Source organism: Pseudorca crassidens, chromosome 12 (assembly GCF_039906515.1).
Source record: "Pseudorca crassidens isolate mPseCra1 chromosome 12, mPseCra1.hap1, whole genome shotgun sequence".
In the NCBI taxonomy this organism is placed as follows: domain Eukaryota; kingdom Metazoa; phylum Chordata; class Mammalia; order Artiodactyla; family Delphinidae; genus Pseudorca; species Pseudorca crassidens.
The window spans coordinates 60,355,238-60,373,283 of NC_090307.1; the positions used below are offsets into that span (position 1 = coordinate 60,355,238).

Below are 18,046 nucleotides of genomic sequence, written 5' to 3' on the forward strand. Positions count from 1 at the left end.
TCTTCTAGCTTTAAGAGAAAAGTAAAGCAGACAGCAAACTGCAAAATTTTGCAAATTTGAAACTTAAGTGATTATTTCTTATTCCCCATACAGCAGTCTCCCCGCACACAAAATTTATTCCCTTCTTTTGAAGTTGATCACTTCTTTGGTAATGGAGCAAGTCTTTGTGGATGAGATACACGGAGCCTTTACTTAAACCTCAGCACTGAATGGAAACTCTGTGGACAGGCAAAGGAGTCCCAGAGAAGTGGGCCCAAGTATTATGTGCAAGTCTGTGTAGTTTGTTTTAATTGGGGGTGGGGATGGGAGAGTGGTTAGGGTACCCTTTATGTTCAAAGAAATTAAAATGATGAAAAGTGAAAGATGCAGCATTAATCAAATGGGCCAGAGAATGATTCAAAAAACCATGAGGGAAGCATCACATGTTTTCTGAGAAATGGCTGGTTGAAATGCCAGCGTACCCTTGGCTATTCCACGGCCACAGTTTTACTTCTGAGGCTGAGTCACGTCCTCCTATTTCTGTGGTTGTTTTACTGGTAGCTCTGCTTTACAGTTCACTCATTCATCCATTTATTGCATCATTGCAGTGTTGCATTGAAATAATTGCGTCATTGATGCAACAGATAATTACTGGATACATTCTCTGTGCAATTCTTATATCAGGTTCTATGCGGATAGGATTCTTGGAACTTTGGGGTAATTCATATATAGGAAAAGGGGAACTTGATATTCTGCTGCAGTCACAGGTAAAGTTGCCTGGGGCAAGTTGGTTAATCACTTTGATTTAGGTTTCTCATCTGTTTAATTGTAATATCAATAGTGACATAAATTAAAACTTCAAGGATCTTGGGTAGCTGGCATAACTGAAGACAGTCTCTAATTTGAGTTAGTTTAGGTTGTCTGTAAGTCAAATCTTCTCTTAGATACATTAATCACAGCGGGGTGTTGCCAGGGCAGCTCACATATACAAAGTTAAGCTTTGTATTTGTGTTTACAATGTCCTAGAAGAGCGCTGTCCTTTAGAACTTTCTATGGCGATGGAAATGATCTATGTCTGTGCTGTCCAATATGGAAGCCCCCATCACATGTGGCATTAGCACTTGAAACGTAGCTAGTGTAAGTAAGGAACTAAAATTTTAATTGTATTTAATTGTAATTGATTAGAATCTAAAATGTCACATGTGGCTTGTAGCCAGTATAATGAACACAGTTGTAGAATCCTCTGCTGTATATAATGATATATACTCAAGGTAAGCCATTTTGAGTTCTACGCTGTTTGAACTTTCAGCCTAGTTGAAACCTGGGTCTTCTTGGAAGGTGAGATTGTCTCAAGCTGTAACTGAGTAAAGGTGATGCCCACAGCTTGAGGCTAGGGCTCCAGCCACATGAGTCCTGGACAAGATGCCTATCAAAGAAAAGGTTTACCCTGCAGGTTTAAATTCCCTGGGTCATTTTCCAGTTATCTCCCAGATCATCTTGAGAGAATCCTGAGAACTTGGCCTACATGCGTCCTTTCCCCATTTCTGTTTCCAGCTACTTCAGACTAATATTTTTCCTCTTCCCTAGCAAACTGCAAAATATGGGTCTATAGCTTCTCCTGAATCCTCCAGTTACTCAAGAAAATGCATAACTAGCCTCTCTAGGTTTCCCAAAACATTGCGCTATAGTCACATAGAAGCAGTGCTTCTCCCATTTCTTTCACTTGGACCCCGAAGGGAATTGTAAGGTGGGCACTTAACACATTAGGGCTTAAGTATAAAATGAAATGAAGAGTCTTACTTTTCCGTAACATGTAAGTGCAATAAACTGTTTGGTGTTTAACTCCAGCAAAGGCAGAGAGAGGGCCGCATTCTTGGTGGGGAAGGGGAGTAGCCCCGGGGGCTCTTCCTCCAGTCTGCCTTCCTCTTCTCCCACATACCCCCCCAGTCTTGCTGCGGAAGCCCCAGTTCTAGAGAGAATGGGGAATGAGGCAGGGGAAGTGGTCACAGGTAAAAGAATGACCATATATTCCAGGGAGTAGAGGTCTTGTGCTGTCCTGAGAAGTGGGGCACCTGGAAGTCAGGGAAAGCCTGGCATTGTATTATGCTGCTGAAAAATTCACATTGTTCTTTGTCAAAAATGTAAAAAGCTATATAAAGGCAGCCTTTTAAAAATATGATATATTTACAATGTGTAAGTCCTAATAAACATTCCCACAAGATTAATTTTTCCTAAAAACTTCAGCATCTGCTTCTGCAGGTAAATAGACTTGGAGGTTCTTAGAAATGTACCTAAACTTTTAAGTTAAGTTAAACTTTTAAGTTTCCGATTTGAATTTGACGTCATGAATACCAGTTCCTCCCTCCTCCTCCTTCTTCTTTTCCCCACTCTCCCTTCCTTATTCTCTTCTATTCTTTATTTCTGTCTTTGTCATCATTTACCTACATTAATAGAACAATTACATAAAGTTTCCATTCCATTTTCTTGAAGTTTTAACATTACAAGTTGCATTAGGTAATTTTGCATTAATCTTAGAATTATGAATCTGACCCACTATACTCACCAAATGAAGATATAAATAATTTTAAAAATAAATGTTTTTTTCTTAATTTTTTGCATATAGAATCCCAGGTTCAAAATCATTTTTCTTCAGAATTTTGAAAATATTTGTCCGTTATCTTCTCTCACGCACCATTGCTGTGGGGAAGCACAATATCTACGTCAACTTCATTCCTTTATATACAAATGTGGAAGCTTTGTGAATTTCACTTTTTATTGTTGGAACCTTGAAATTTTAGCAGTTTTCCTTTTTAAAAAAATTCATCCTGGTCACTACCAAGTGAGCTCTTTCATTCTTCATCTTGTTCATTCTGCATATTTTCTTCTAATGTTTAAAACAAGTATTTATTCCCTTCATTTTCTCACTGTCTCCTTCTGGATATTAGATGATTGTTGTTAGATGATTGTTTCATTGTTTGGATTGAATCTCAATATCTCTTAAATGTCCTATTTTCCAAGCTTTGTTTTTGTGTATGTTTGCTCTACATTCTTGGCTGTCCCTTCAACTTCATCTTTTATATCATTAATTTGGCCTTGGTTGTATTAACACTTTTACCTTTCATTAATTTTTAAAACTTTAATAGTCCTCTTATGAACTTACTGAAGCCCCTCCTTTCCCCTAATGTTTCCTTTATTTTGTGATCTGTTCCTGTTTCTCAGCCGCAGTAGCCTCTCAGCACTCTGAAGGTACTAAATTAACCCTTAAATTCCAAGGTTCTCTTTTTTCCTTGAATTATCTCTTTCCTTCAGGGTCATCTGTTTATTTTTGGCATCATTACATTGCTATTGTTCATTTAACTTTAATCTTTGGATATTGATTTATATTCATTAATGGAGAACTAGATTGACTGATTGATTAGTATAGGTAGTGATCATATATTTCTTATGCAGTTATGTAGACCCATTTTCTCCCAAAAACTCTCCCCCAGAACAGGAGTCTGGGCCTGTGTGAGTGGTGAAGTGTGGCAACGTCAACTGTCACACTTCACTTTAAGAAATAAATATGGTATCAATGCCAAAGTAACAAGATCCTGCAGAATCATAATTGGTTTCCTTTTCAGGCAAACCCAACTTTCCTTTTTATACTCCTGTCTATATCCTTTTAGAAGGCCCCAATAAAGTGCAATTCAACATTCTTTCTATCCGGGACCACCGCACCCATACTAGGACAGCCACTACCACTCCCAAGGCAGGTGGTCACTCTGTCACCAAGGGGACACTTGGGTTTTATCCTGGAATTACATTTAGCTGCTGCCTGCTGTTCTTCTAAACAGCTGTTGCCTTCTGAATTGGGTGATGCCTTCCTGCTGTTTTTATTTTCACTCTGGATATGTGCTTTTTCTGGATCAGCATTTACCGTCCACACATTTTTCTCTTATACCTTTTTTCAGGCCGAAGTTTTTCTCTACCCTTATCAAACCACTCTTGCTTGCTTTTTATCTTCCAGAAGCATCCAACAATTTCTGTTCTGCTAATGGAAATGTTTAGTGGTTTCTAGATCTACTCTTTGAGAAAGGTATCTCTTTGACATTTTGAGTGATTTGCAGGGGGAGGAGAATGTGGTATGTGCATTGTGATATCTTGATCCAATTTTCCTACGTTGATTTTTCAGTAGTATTGGTTCCTTTCAAAAAATGTGTTTTTTTCCTTATTATAAAAGTAATACAGCGTCTTTAATGGAAATTTAGAAAATATGGACAAGCGAGGTAAAAAATGAGTATTTCTGTGGGCCCAAATAAAATTTTATGATTTAATTAAATATCCAATGAATGTAATTTTCAGTGAAATTCTAACCATAAAAGAATAGAATATTTAACCCTTGTTTTGGTAGAGCTCTTATACACTAAATCACAGATATTAAATCACCCTTTGGATACATAATGCAAGGTCTACAATCCATTTCATCATGAGCAGAAGTTCAGTGCTCAAACAGATTTTTTCTAATATTCAGAAGATGTGAATCAATTATTACCTTCAGTAACACATTTAATTGAGCAAAATAGTCAGTCTAATTTCATAATTGATAAACAGTTAAAGGTGGGACTAACTCATAATTAACTGTATAAATATAGGCATACAGTCCTTAAAAAAAATGTTATATCACACATATACATTTGACTGCATGGCCCAGAAAACCCAAGAAATCATGAGTTTATACAAATATGAATTTGTTTTTTCTCTCTTTCAGAGGAAACTGATCTTTGCTTTAGCGTAGATCCAGCTTCCTTCCATCTTTCTATTTTATCTTTCACATGTGGCCTCCATTCTTTTGCTTGCCAAGGGGGCTGGGCCACTCCTGCCAGCATGCCCGTGTTCCTGGTGGTTCCTGGAGCTTGTACCAACTGACTCTATCTCTCTGACTTCAGTTTCCCAGAAATCTTACTTGGTAGAATTCCAGTTACCTCTCATTGCCTAGAAATGTTATACAATCATCCTTAGCTGCAAGAGAGCCTGGGAAGTTGATATTTTTTCATTGTACACAGAAGTTCCTGAAAAAAAAAATCAGGATCCTGTTAAGGAAGACAGGTGACTGGGTTTGGGGCAGGCGGTTGACAGGATCTTCCACACGTACCAGTGTCTGTCACTGGGCCTGGTGTGTGGTGAGCTCCCAGGACTGGCTGCTAAGTGGCCAAATGCAGTGATCAGTGCATAGGCAGTCATATCTGTGGGTGTCTCAACATGTCTGTATGAATGTGCACATCGTATGCGTAACACGTGATTAAATGCAGTTACCCTTGGGAGAACATGCCTGAATAAAAATGCACTTTCATTTTTCTCAATAGCCAGATGATTTTTGTTGTATCCCAGCTCCTCTTTTGGATGTGAACCCAGATGAAGAAGGGATGCCAGCAGTTCCCTGCAGAAATGGTCAACTGGTAAGACAGAGCAAGGGGATCAGGAGAAGTGGTTAATTCAAGGCAGCCTGGAAAGTTTTAAAAAAAAGCCTACTTACCTTGTAACAATGAAGAAAAAAGGGGACTCAGACTCAGGAATGAATAATTAAATAGTTAAATCCACAAATTCTATGGGGCCTGCTTGTACGTACAATAACAAAAACAATCACAGCTGCAGCTGCAGCCACAGCCAGAAGTCAGTACATGTGGGAGGTCATCAGCTAAACTATTGTTCTCTTTGCTGAGTGCATAGTGGAAAATTTTATGCTACCTTCTATAAATCTTTCAAAATTAATTTAATTGTCACTGTAAGAAATATTTTGACATTTAAGTTACTTTCTAAATGTAAATATATTATGGGACGCAGCACTATAGCATCTTGAACCTGTAACAATAAGTGGAAAAAGTGCACAATCTTGCACAGGAGGTAAACACGTTTTATTTAGAGCCCACCTCACCCAGTTTAGTGCAAATTTCAAAGAGTGATGATCTGAGTTCCAAACTGTCAGTGAAGCTATTTCAGTGAAAGAGATGAATCTCATGCTGTGATCTATATATACCTCCTGGCATGAGGCCTGGGTCCTCTTACTGAAGTGGTGACCCTTCACCCTGAGAAGGACATGGGTTCCTGACATCTTCCTCCACCTGGACTCATGGCAGCAGAAAATTTAAGAGACCTTCCTCTATCATGCTTCTATGTGTTTCCTTCTCTTTAGCTCTTTATTTTCTTTCCTAGCAGAGGAAGAGGGATTCTTTGTTGTTCTAAGAGTAACCCCTGTACCATTCTTGATCTGATTGATGATGATGATGATGATGATGATGTTTAGATTCTCTACAGTTTACTTTCATCTTGCATATATTTTATGTGGGGCACTCTGTCCACATCTTGCAATTGTCTCGATACAGGCTAGCCCCTGGTCCCTTCCAAAATTCTGCTCAAGGGTTTGGATGTGGCCAGTTTGTGTTCTGGCTGCTCTTCTGTTGCCTGAGGGTAGGTCAAGGTCTGGAGGTGGAGGGTGGTCAGCTGGGGCTGTGAGCAATCCTGTATTCAGATATTTGTCTCAATTTTTTTCTAATTTCATTGCATTTCTCATAAGAGTGTGAACTCTGTCTAGTCAGAGGTCTTTACATTTTCTGTTGAGTTGGAAGATTTTTCCCTCGGTTCAGGGAGTCTTCTATACCATCCTTCCAGCCAGGACACTTGATCCAGGCATTTGTTCCTCTCTGCCCGCCTGCTCCCCTTCACAGCAGCCACTACCTCTTCTCTCAGCTAGAGGAGGGGCAAGTCAGAGTAGACACGGGGTGTTTTCAAAGAACGATTTCTATGAGCTTTTCACCCCACCTACCTCTACCTACTGTTTTGATTGCCTCCTCTTCACCCTGGGGTTATAGGGATGGCTCAGCACATGACCCCTGACACTGGAAAGATGAGACAACAGCAATTTATTACATGTTCTCACAGCCCAGGGAGGGAGGACCCCGCACACCATACAGAGCCACATGTGGGGTGCACTTGGGAACAGAGTGAACAAGCTTTGTAGTATCAAGAGGGGGAGTGCCCCCTTGGTTCTCACAGAGGATGGATTGGCTTGTTTGAATAATTCCATGGGTGGACAGGAAACTGAAACCCACTACTCAGGGATAAGCAAGAACTGTGTCTGGCCCCCTGGGTAAGAAGTGTTGTCTTACTAGGGGACCTTATCTGAGGGAGCAAAGTGGGAGGGGAACTTGGGCTTAGACCACTTAGGGCCCTCCCACTTTTACCGGATGTCAAGGCAACGTGTAAGAGTGAGTCTTATTTTAGATCTTGTTGCCTCATTGACACTCCACATCCAGCCGTGGACTCTCATGATGAGTCTGTGCTTATTTTGTTTCTTTTCTCTTTTAGCACTATCCCTTTTATTTCAATTCTTTGGTGGTCTTGTCATCTTTTAAAGGTTAAAGGCAAGTGTGGTGACGAAACACATGAAGAAATCTCCCACTGAGGTGAACAAGAATGATTAAGTTTTATTCCAGACACACCCCTGAACTACTCACTAGTTTATAGAATGAGAAAGCAGTACTGCTCTTATCCCTGGAGGAGGATGAGGGCTAGCCCGCCAGAATGACCACAGAGAAGAGTAGAAATACTAATTTCCATAATCACATATATTACAAACTGTTACATCTTCTTAGCAGATTGCATCTTTTATCCTTTGAGCAAATCTGGCAAGAAATATCTCTGAATACTAAATTTTAATAACTAAAAGGCTTAAATCCTAAACTGGTTAGTATCAGTGTGCTAGGCTGTTGATCATTTTCTTTCAGAAATTTGTAAATATTAATCTATTTGCTTTTCATATAGTGTTAATGTTGAGAAGCCTGATGCCTCTCTAAATCATTCCTTTATTTGCATCCTACTCTCATTTTTATATTTCTGGAAGCTTTTAGGTTTATCTTTGTTGTGAGAGGCCTGAACTGCCATCAGGATATGAAATCTTTTTTTTTTTTTTTTATCATGATCCAGCACTCAGCTTTTTGTTTCTGAAACATGTTTCCTTTCAGTTCTGAACATTCTTTTCCCATTATTTCTTTTACTTCATTATCTCCATTTTCTCTCTTCTTCTTTTCATTTCTTACATTAAACTCACACAGCTCTTAAGTTGTCTCTTATATTTCCAATGTCTTTGTTTTCCGTTTGTTCTGTATGCTAGCAGGTTTTGTCTACATCATTTTGTGGGAACCTAATTCTCATTTTTGTCATGAGTGGTTATAATTGGGTCCCTGTTGATTTTTAAATTCAGCAATCATACTGTTAATTCATAAGAACTCCTCCTTTTTTCACTGATTTACCCTTTATTGTTATAGTTAGTCCTGATTTATGATTGCAATAGTCTCTCAGATCTCTCTGAAATTATTAAATCATTATAAGCCTTTTTCTCTTCCCTCACTTATCTCTTTCTCCCAGAATGTATACCAATATACTTTTTTTTCAGAATGTTGATTTTCTCCACAGCTGACTTCTTTATAGTGTTGATTTTTCTCCAGTGGCTGATGATCCTTAGTGATGGTCTGGATTGACTAGTTAACAACTTTTAGGATATGTCATTGCTGTATGATTTCTTTGCCATTATATAGATATTTTCCCAAAGGGCTCTTTATTGAATAAGAGGGCTGACTTTGGGTCCTGTGTAAGCAGTAAGGTATGTGAGCAGTCTGTGAATGGACGTTATTTTAACAGCACACATGGGTGAGTCCGTGCATGTGTGCATATGTAGACACACGTACATACACACGTACACACACAAATACACGCATGCACATACCTTCAATGCCAAAGGGAGAGTGGCAAATGACATCATTCCCAGACAAAACTCATGTTCTCCTTTTATTCTGCCATCCATGTCTTTCATGAAGGTCCAGAGTGACCTGATATTGAGGTCTGTTTTGGTCCCAACCCTGGGCATCTTCCCAAGGCAGGTAGTTCACTTCATTCAGAGTGCTTTCCTTGGGTCCATACGTGGCTGCCGTCTGCTGTTCAATGTAAAGGGAACTGTTGGGAGTTCGGTCGGGCCCTTCCATTAAGGAAACACTTTACAATAAATTATCCTAGCCATTGCCCTGGGACCCCTTCTTGTCCTGTGTGGTTTTCACTCTAAGCTTGGTTGTTTGTCTGTTTGCTTTTTTGTGGATTTGCCCTTTCTTTGTCTTATGCTATCCTTAGGCTGAGAATTTCTTTACAATTATGAAATAAATTACTTATTTTTTATTTTCCAGGAATTTCTAACAATTTTTAATCTGTTATTAGAACACTTTGTTGGTTTTCAGTGCCCTTGGAGCTATACTTAAAAATACGCCCTTTCTCTAATTCTGAGTGATTGAGAGTGGTACACTCTCTGACCTCCATCCTGACCTAAGTTTTCTTGTACTGCCTTTTCAGCATTGTTTCCCCTTCCAAAGAGATGTGTGTTCTTCATAGCAATATAATACATACACATTGGGGGAAAGTTAGAAAATATGGAAAAGTCAAATGAAAAATGTTTCTAAGTTCTCGTGTAAAAGTTTATTTCATTAATATCCAGTATGCTTAATTTTGCAAAAAGTTGCTTTAATCATGGAGTAGAATATTTACATCTTATTTTGGGAAATGCCATTATATGACAAATGCTGCTAAAAATCTTAGAGCATATGCACAAGGCCTACCGTGCAGCACATCGCAATTAGAATAGTCTCAAATCCATTTGCTGCATAGTGAAAATCAGAGCTTTTCCAATACTCAGTGATGGGAATGAAATATTTGGTTCAGTCATATGTGTTTGTGAGATAATCAGTCTAATGTTTTTCCAGTTTCAAAATGAAAAAAAAACCTGAATACTCTTGCTTTTGATTTGTAAATCACTCCAAAATACAGTCATAAAGTCTGATTTTTAAGTAGCATAGTTTAATCAGTAAGCTTCCTGACTTAGACAATTAGAGGTTTATTTTCCTTACAAAATAAGAAGTCTGCGGCTGGTTTGACTAATATCCCTCTCATGGACCTACCAAATTTTTATCTTTCCATTCTGTTCCACTCAGCATACAGGCTAGTATTTAATGCTTACAGGATGTCTGGGCATCACAGGTACCATGCCCATGTTCTGGGAGAAGCATCAGCCAGCTGATTCCATGCACTTCAACAAGAAAACATTAGCCTTCCTGGGTGCTCTACCAAGTAGGGTTTCACTCGAATCTCTTTGGACGGAGCCATCACATGATCACACTTAGTCCTTTTAGATAGACACGCAGCATCTTAGAGCAAGATCATGATATTCATATGTTAAAGAAGAAAAGAAAAGTGGGTTTTGGCAGGCAGGCAGCAGTGTCTGCTTTTGAGACTCATTTCTATTGCAGTGCATGACGTTTAGGAGGCTCAACATCCTTTTGGAGGAATTGGTGAATGCTACCAATTGCACTGTAGTCATTAACTCTGTGTATGTCCACATGGCTGTGCATTTATACAGATTCTAGTGTGATGTATAATTGAATAAACAATCACATAGTGAAAGATATGCCTGGATAAAAATGACTTTCGTTTCTTTCATTAGCCAGGCGATACCTGTGACAACCATCCTAGTCAGTTGGACGACACCCAGGAGGAAAAAGAGCTGCCGGGAGTTATCAAAACAAGTGGTTCCTTGGTAAGTGATAGCAGGAGAACTGGGGTTAGGGATGAAAAAAGAAGCCGTTCCTTCAAGACAATCATGCAAAACTTCAAAACAACGCAACATAATTCAGGTGGCTGGACAACTCCAGCTGTCAACATGCCTATCTACTTTTATTTGATTTGTAGGAAGCCATTCAGCAGTAAATGAACCCGAGTTTAATAGTTAAAGCCACAAACAACTACATGCTCTATTAAAACAGATACAAACCCAGAAAACCAACGATGGTAGGCATTTCTTTATGACAGATTTAGTTCCTTTCCATTTTTCGTTTATTTTGAAAAATTCTCCTAAGAGTGTTGGTTCCATTGAGTCACAGCTCCACCAGCTATGGACGTCAGGTCACAGGACAGCAGTAGGTGTCCTCAGGTTGTCCACTGCTTCCCTGGTGCAGGGCGAACACCAGGCATCTTAGTTCTGACCACACTCTTCACCCTAGGTGTCTAGTGCCCTCCCCTTCCCCATCCCCCTGCTTTTCCCCAGAGCCACTTCCACTCCCCACTTACCCAGAGGAGGGCAAAGTCAGGCAAACGTTGGGAGAAAGATCCAGCTTCTGTCAGTTTACAAACGGGAAAGATTGCTTTATTTATGGTTTAGCCAGAGCCTGTTCTCACGTCTGTTTTTACTTGCACTTCTATCCTAAGCTATCTTTTCTCTCCCTTGGTGGAGCTTATGTACTCTACCTTTCCTTTAATTTTTCCATCTTCATATTCCCTCACCTAACTTCCTCCCAGGTAGAAAAGAGCAAAATGGTGAATCCAATAGGTTCCCTCCTCCCTACTGAGATGGTGTTGCGGAGAGACTGAGTTTCAAGGGCTCTGCTCATGTTGACCCCAGATGTGGTTACTCACACCTTCAGTTGTTTTCCCTCATGATTTGGAGGAGATAGTAGTTGTCTATTTCAAAAGTGTCTCCGTTTGATTAGGAGGGAGGTGGATTTTGGAAAAGAATTTACATTATTCCTGGAATATTTCTCTCTGACCACCACTCGTGTGAATGTTGCTGGGATTCTTTTTTCTTTTTTTCATTATGTTTTGTTGACTCTACTAGGTTTTAGGAGAGAAAGCCTTGGTCATTGACTTAACTCTCCCATTTTATTCCAGAATATAATCCCTATTGTTTACAGAAATAATACATAACTCTTTTTTTAAAATTAATTTATTTTATTTATTTATTTTTGTCTGTGTTGGGTCTTTGTTACTGCGCGCAGGCTTTCTCTAGTTGTGGCGAGCGGGGGCTACTCTTCATTGCGTTGCGCGGGTTTCTCATTGCAGTGGCTCCTCTTGTTGTGGAGCACAGGATCTAGGCACGCAGGCTTCAGTAGTTGTGGCTCATGGGCTCAGTAGTTGTGGCTCACAGGCTCAGTAGTTGTGGCTCGTGGGCTCTAGAGCGCAGGCTTAGTAGTTGTGGCGCACGGGCTTAGTTGCTCCCTGGCATGTGGGATCTTCCCAGACCACGGCTCGAACCCATGTTCCCTGCATTGGCAGGTGGATTCCTAACCACTACGCCACCAGGGAAGCCCCAACTCTTTCTTTTTATATTAAAATTATCCACAGTTTTTTCTCTCCTGGTATTTCCAAGCTTTAGTTCCCTCGCCTTTTTTTTTTTAATAACATTTATTTATTTGTTTGTATATTTATTTATTTGGCTGTGCCGGGTCTTACTTGTGGCACGTGGGATCTTCTTTGCGGCATGCAGGATCTTTTAGTTGCAGCATGCGAACTCTTAGTTGCGGCATGTATGTGGGATCCAGTTCCCTGAACAGGGATTGAACCCAGGCCCCCTGCATTGGGAGTGCAGAGTCTTAGCCACTGGGCCACCAGGGAAGTCCTAGTTCCTTCGACTTTATCACACAAATCCTCTACTTTTGAAAACAAATCAACTTTCTGTTTCAGGAACATAGTTGGAGCTTTCCAGTGATAAAATTTTGTTTGGTCTTTTCTCATCTTTTCAAATGGGCAAAAGATTTGAATAGACACCTCTCCAAGAAAGAGATTTGGATGGTGAATCATCTTATGAAAAATGCTCAGTATCATTAGTGATTATGGAAATGCACATAAAGCCATGATGAGATAGCTCTACATACCCTGTAGAATGGCTGAAATTTAAAAAGCTGACCGTATCGACTGGTGCTAAGGATGCAGAGCAACTGGAACTCTCATACATTACTGGTAGGAATGTAAAATGGTCCATCCACTTTGGAAAATAATTTGGTAGTTTCTTAAAATATTAAGCACATGCCTTCCATATAGACCCAGCCGTTCTACTCATAGGTAATATATATTCATACGAAGACTTATCCACAGAAGTTTATAGCTTAATAGCCCCAAACTGGAAAGAACCCAGTTTTACCTGCAGCTAAATACATGAACAAATTGTGATATATCCATACAATAGAATATTTCTCAGCAATAAAAAGCAATGAACATTTGATATACAAAGCATGGATGGATCTTAAAATAATTATGCCATGTGAAAGAAGCCAGACAAAAAAGATTCAATTTATATGAAATTACAGAAAATGTAAATAACCTATAGTGAGGGAAAGAAGATCAGTGATTGCCTAGGGGTTGGTGAGGAGGAGAGGGAAGGAGGGATGACAAAGGGGCGTGAGGACATTTGGGGAGTGCTGGTTTTGTTCATTGTCTTGACTGTGGTGATGGTTTCATAGGTCTATATATTTGTCAGAACTCATCAAATTGTATACTTAATAATCTATCTCAAGAAACCTTTACAAAAGAGTCCATATAATATTTTATGATTTCTTTAATATCCAACACATTTATTTTGCAATAAGCTACTTACAATAAAGGAATTGTCTATTATAATACAGATGATTGTCTATTGTCTATATATTATACATGGTTGAATCTTGACTCTGGATCACAAATGCCACTAAATCTGGGCATTTACAAAAGATTTACAGAAGATTTACAACCTGTACAGAAGGCTTACAACCCAGTCTACAGTCCTTACAAACTAGTCTACAAATCACTTGTATAGATAAAAGAAACATTTTCCTTATGTGTAGTCAACATAAATGAATTAGTCATTAGAGGTGTTAGTTAACTCAAAGGCGAAGTAGTCGATCTAGTTTTTTTCCATCTAGTTTATTTGCAATGTCTTAAGTCAAACTCAAATAGCTACATTTGCTATTGATTTATAATTCACTGCAAAATACAATCATACCTTCTGTTAAAAATGATCAATTGCATCTGTGTTTGCTTTGTAGTAAAGAAAATCTAAGGAACCTTGGTTTAAACAAGTAGGAGTTTGTTTTAATCACAAAATGAGCAAGTAATGGTGGATAAACCAAGGCTAGTACAACTGCAGTGCAATGCACTGCCAACCTTAGCCCGAAACTTCTAACTTTTTCCTTTCATGCTGCCACCATAACATGTGGATTTAATCCTTAAACTTACAAGATGGTTAGCAAACTCTGGATCCCATTAGGAACATGTGCCAACTGAGTGTTCATTGTTAACAGAAAACCTTAGCTCTCCTGGAGAACCCGCACAGTGACATTTCTCATATTGCTCATTGACCTACTCTTGCACTCTTACATGACAATCTGGGTTTCTTTTCTCTTCTTTGGTTGCCTGAACCTTATTCCTTTATAAATAAGCTTTTTGTGTTTGCCCTCTCTACAACTTTTTTGAATTTTGAATTTATTGCTGGAATTCTGAACTTTCACAAGAATCAGCCCCTTATTTCATTCATCTTGGTGACTGCTCAGTGAGTTCTTTCTGAGAACTGATTTCTTTCTTCAGTTTCTGGACATTGTCTTCTATTATGTCTTAAGTTATTTTTTTCTCTGCATTTTCTATGTTCCCCCCTTCTAGAACACATATTAGATGGTTCCTGCTTTGCTTGAATTGAATTTCAGTATCTCCTAAATTTTCTCTCCTGTTAGTCTGTTTGCTCTGATTTCTTCATCTTTATCTTCCAGATTAGTAATTTTTTTCTTGGTCATGATTCTGTTTTTTTTTTTTTAAGCTTGTCTTACTCCTTGTACATTTCAGCAAACATATTCTTATTTCCCAAGAACAACTTTTTTCTTTCTGATTTACCCATTATGGTAGCTGTAGGTTCTTGATTCATAGCAGCAATAGCCCCTTGAAGATAAGAATTATATTATTTGTAAGGAATGAGATTATTTCTGTCTTTTTTATTGATATATGTATATTTTTTAAAGTGCATGCATTTTAGGTATATAATTCAGTTTGAAGAAGTGTTTTCACTCATATAACTACAGTCAGTCAAAATAGAAAACATTTCCATCACCAAAGAAATTTCTCTCAGGCCTTTTCCAGTCAGTTGTCCTCCTTTTCCTGCAGCGGCAAACCCTATTGAGATTAATATGCACTCTTGTGTCTGGCTTCTTTCACTCAGAATAATTTTTAGATTTATCCATTTGTTGCGTGTATTAGAAATTTAGTCCTTTTATTACTAACAATAATCCATTGTGTAAATATACTATTATTGGTGTAGCTATTCACCTGATGATGGACATGTGGACTGTTTCCAGTTTTGCGCTATTATGAATAATGCCGCCAATACATTCATTTAGTATAAAGGATGTATATTCTCATTTCTCTTCCGTAAAGATGCAACATAATTCAGATTGTTGGCAAACAAGCCACCCTCAGCCCCATCACCCATAACCCTTAAACTCAGCTAGGAATAATTCAATAAATCAAAAATAACTAAATTCTATCCTTTAAAGAAAGCATCTACAGGCAGAAACAACAACAACAGAAACTAATTTTTTAAACTTATATCCTAAGTGGAGGATGTTGTCAACTAAAGCTTGGTCCTTGTGGGTGAGCTCATATGGAAAAATAACAGATTACCATGTAAATTGTTTTTCATTATTTTCAGTATCAACTAAGAAACAAAAATTTAGTTTTTCCCAGTTATTTTCCAAACGTAAACATCTTGTGTGGAGAACATGCTAGCTTTTGGAATGCATAGCAGTAAGTGATACAAGCAGTGGAGTCCTGCCCATGTGCAAGCACCATCTGATTAGGGAAGTGCACATCTCCTGTCGGGTGACAGCAAGTGTCCCCAAGCTTACAGTGCAGGGAGAGCTTCTCACCAAGACTATGGATCCTGAATGTTTTTTCAAGTCCAGCTCCGCAGTCCCTCCACTGTACCCCTGTCTATCAGAATCCTGTCACAGCAAGAGGGTGGGATGACCCACCAAAGCCTCCATCAGGGCTGAAAGTGTTCAACAAGGCAGAAGACACCAGCACATTTTCAGGTGGAACTACCATCCCTGGGCCCCTAAAGTCTGCAATCATAATGCAAGTCTTTATTAATTTTGATTGATTACTGGATTTCCTACTCTTTGTACATTCTGTTATTTTTCTCTTCCCTCTCTAAAAAATTTTCTTTTATGCTGTTTTCAAGTAGAGGTTTTTATTTTACCAAATCAATTCTATTAGCTTTTCTTCTAGAAATTTCTATCAGCTATGGAATTCTTTGCTGGTTTCCATTGCTGTTAACAATCTGTTTCTTTAAAATATATATATATATATATATATATATATATATATATATATGTTTTCTGCCATTTTTAGTGATTTGGGGTGAGGGGAGTTAGGTGATTGTCAGCTTGCCATCTTGACTTAAATTTCTTGAGCTAGATCTTTTGTTCTATTTGTTCCTTTAAAGAAAAAAGAGTCCTATGGTTTTTTTTGCGGTACGCGGGCCTCTCACTGTTGTGGCCTCTCCCGTTGCGGAGCACAGGCTCCAGACGCGCAGGCTCAGCGGCCATGGTTCACGGGCCCAGCCGCTCTGCGGCATGTGGGATCTTCCTGGACTGGGGCATGAACCCGTGTCCCCTGCATCGGCAGGCGGACTCTCAACCATTGCGCCACCAGGGAAGCCCAAGAGTCCTATGTTTATTTTATAAAGTAACACATACCATCTATAGAAAATTTAGAAAATGTGGTCAAGAAAGATGAGTGACAGTTTTTTAAAAAACAAAATATCGTATGTTTTTATAAGTATCGAATATATTCGATTTTGCCATAAGTTTCCTTCAGTAAAGAAAAGAATATTCATTTCTTAAATTTCAGTAATGCCCTTGTACACTAAAGCAAAAATCTACTTCAATCTTTATAAATGAAAAAACAATTTGGTACTATTGCTATTGAATTCTAATCACTGTGAAAGATAGTCCTAGGGTCTGTTTAAAATAAATAAGATTAGACAAGTTTGTGTTTGGCTGCATGTAATAGGAAAGTCGGAGTTGCTTTGCTCCACGTGGAGATGCTTAAGAGGGGATGGTCCAAGTGTGACAGGGCAGCCATGTGATGCCCCTTAGCACAGACCCAGCCATCTCTGCCATCCATCATCCTCATTGGAGCAAGATGCCTGGCAACTCCAGGCTGTCACCTAGAGTGCTGTCATGAGCATGTAGCAGCTGACCCTACTCTTTTTGGTCAGGAAAGCCTTAACTTTTCTGGAGGCACTCTTCTTAATATTACACTTACACCTCATTGACCACACTTGTCACATGATCACTTTTAGCTGCAAAGAAGCCTGGAAATCAAGTTCTCTGGTTTCACACCTCACTCCCTGGAACAAAACCAAGATATTGTTAAGGAAAATGGAATTTGTGGCAGACAAGAGCAGTGTCTGCCACAGGGCCAGGGTCTGTCAGAGGGCCAGGCATTTAGCTGGTTCGCAGTGATGAGCCCTGAAGGGCTGGTGCAATTGCCCATGCCCTGGCAGTCATAACTCTGTGTATTGCCACACATATCTAAATACGTACGCATAGTGGAATACACAAACATGTTAGAAAGTATTTGCCTGAATAAGAATGGTGCTTTCATTTCTCCATTTAGCCAGATGATGCGTCTTTCAACATTACTACCCTGTCAGATGGGTCCCAAGATGAAGAAGGGAGTTTTGCAGTTCCCAGGAGTGGCTCCATGGTAAGTCATCACATGCTCAGATGATTGCATGTCAGGGCAAAATTGCAAATTCAAGGCAAGAAGAAGAATTTTTTTCAAACAGATGAGAAAAACTTGAACTAACACTGTGAGGAAACCACAGCTGCCAATAGACCCATCAACCTTATAACAATTAGGAAGAAAGAGACTCAAAACTGAGGAATGAATAGATCAGTTTGAAAGAGGACTCCATAAATTAATACTGATGCAGTGTTCTTTAGGAGCATCAAGCATGGAGCGATTTGTTAACTTTTGTCCCCTTGTCTGAGTTCATACAGATGATCTGTCCTAACTCTGCCATCTTAACTCAGAAGTCCTTTTACCTGCAGGATAAATTAAAATTTCCTCCTCCTGATATTGAAGGCTCCCCACTGTTGCCTTTGTATCCAGCGTTGGATCTCAGGACTCATCCAAACAAACTTACGACAGATTCACTCACGTGGCCTTGAGTAGTAGAACTTCTACTTTTCTT

General features: G+C 39.1%; 1 protein-coding gene across 9 annotated transcripts in view; it reads left to right on the forward strand.

The window, feature by feature from the left end:
• ARHGAP28 (Rho GTPase activating protein 28) overlaps nucleotides 1-18,046 on the forward strand; it is a 192,055-nt gene that overhangs the window by 85,344 nt on the left and 88,665 nt on the right. For 8 of the 9 annotated variants that reach the window (XR_010933132.1, XM_067699665.1, XM_067699666.1 and 5 more), the window contains 3 exons: nucleotides 5,322-5,414; nucleotides 10,496-10,588; nucleotides 17,467-17,556. Coding sequence is in view for 8 of the 9 variants with exons in the window: in XM_067699665.1 (XP_067555766.1) it covers nucleotides 5,322-5,414; nucleotides 10,496-10,588; nucleotides 17,467-17,556 (276 nt within the window). In the remaining variant the exon portion in view is untranslated. The remainder of the gene's footprint in view (nucleotides 1-5,321; nucleotides 5,415-10,495; nucleotides 10,589-17,466; nucleotides 17,557-18,046) is intronic. The other variant, XM_067699668.1, reaches the window with a different exon arrangement.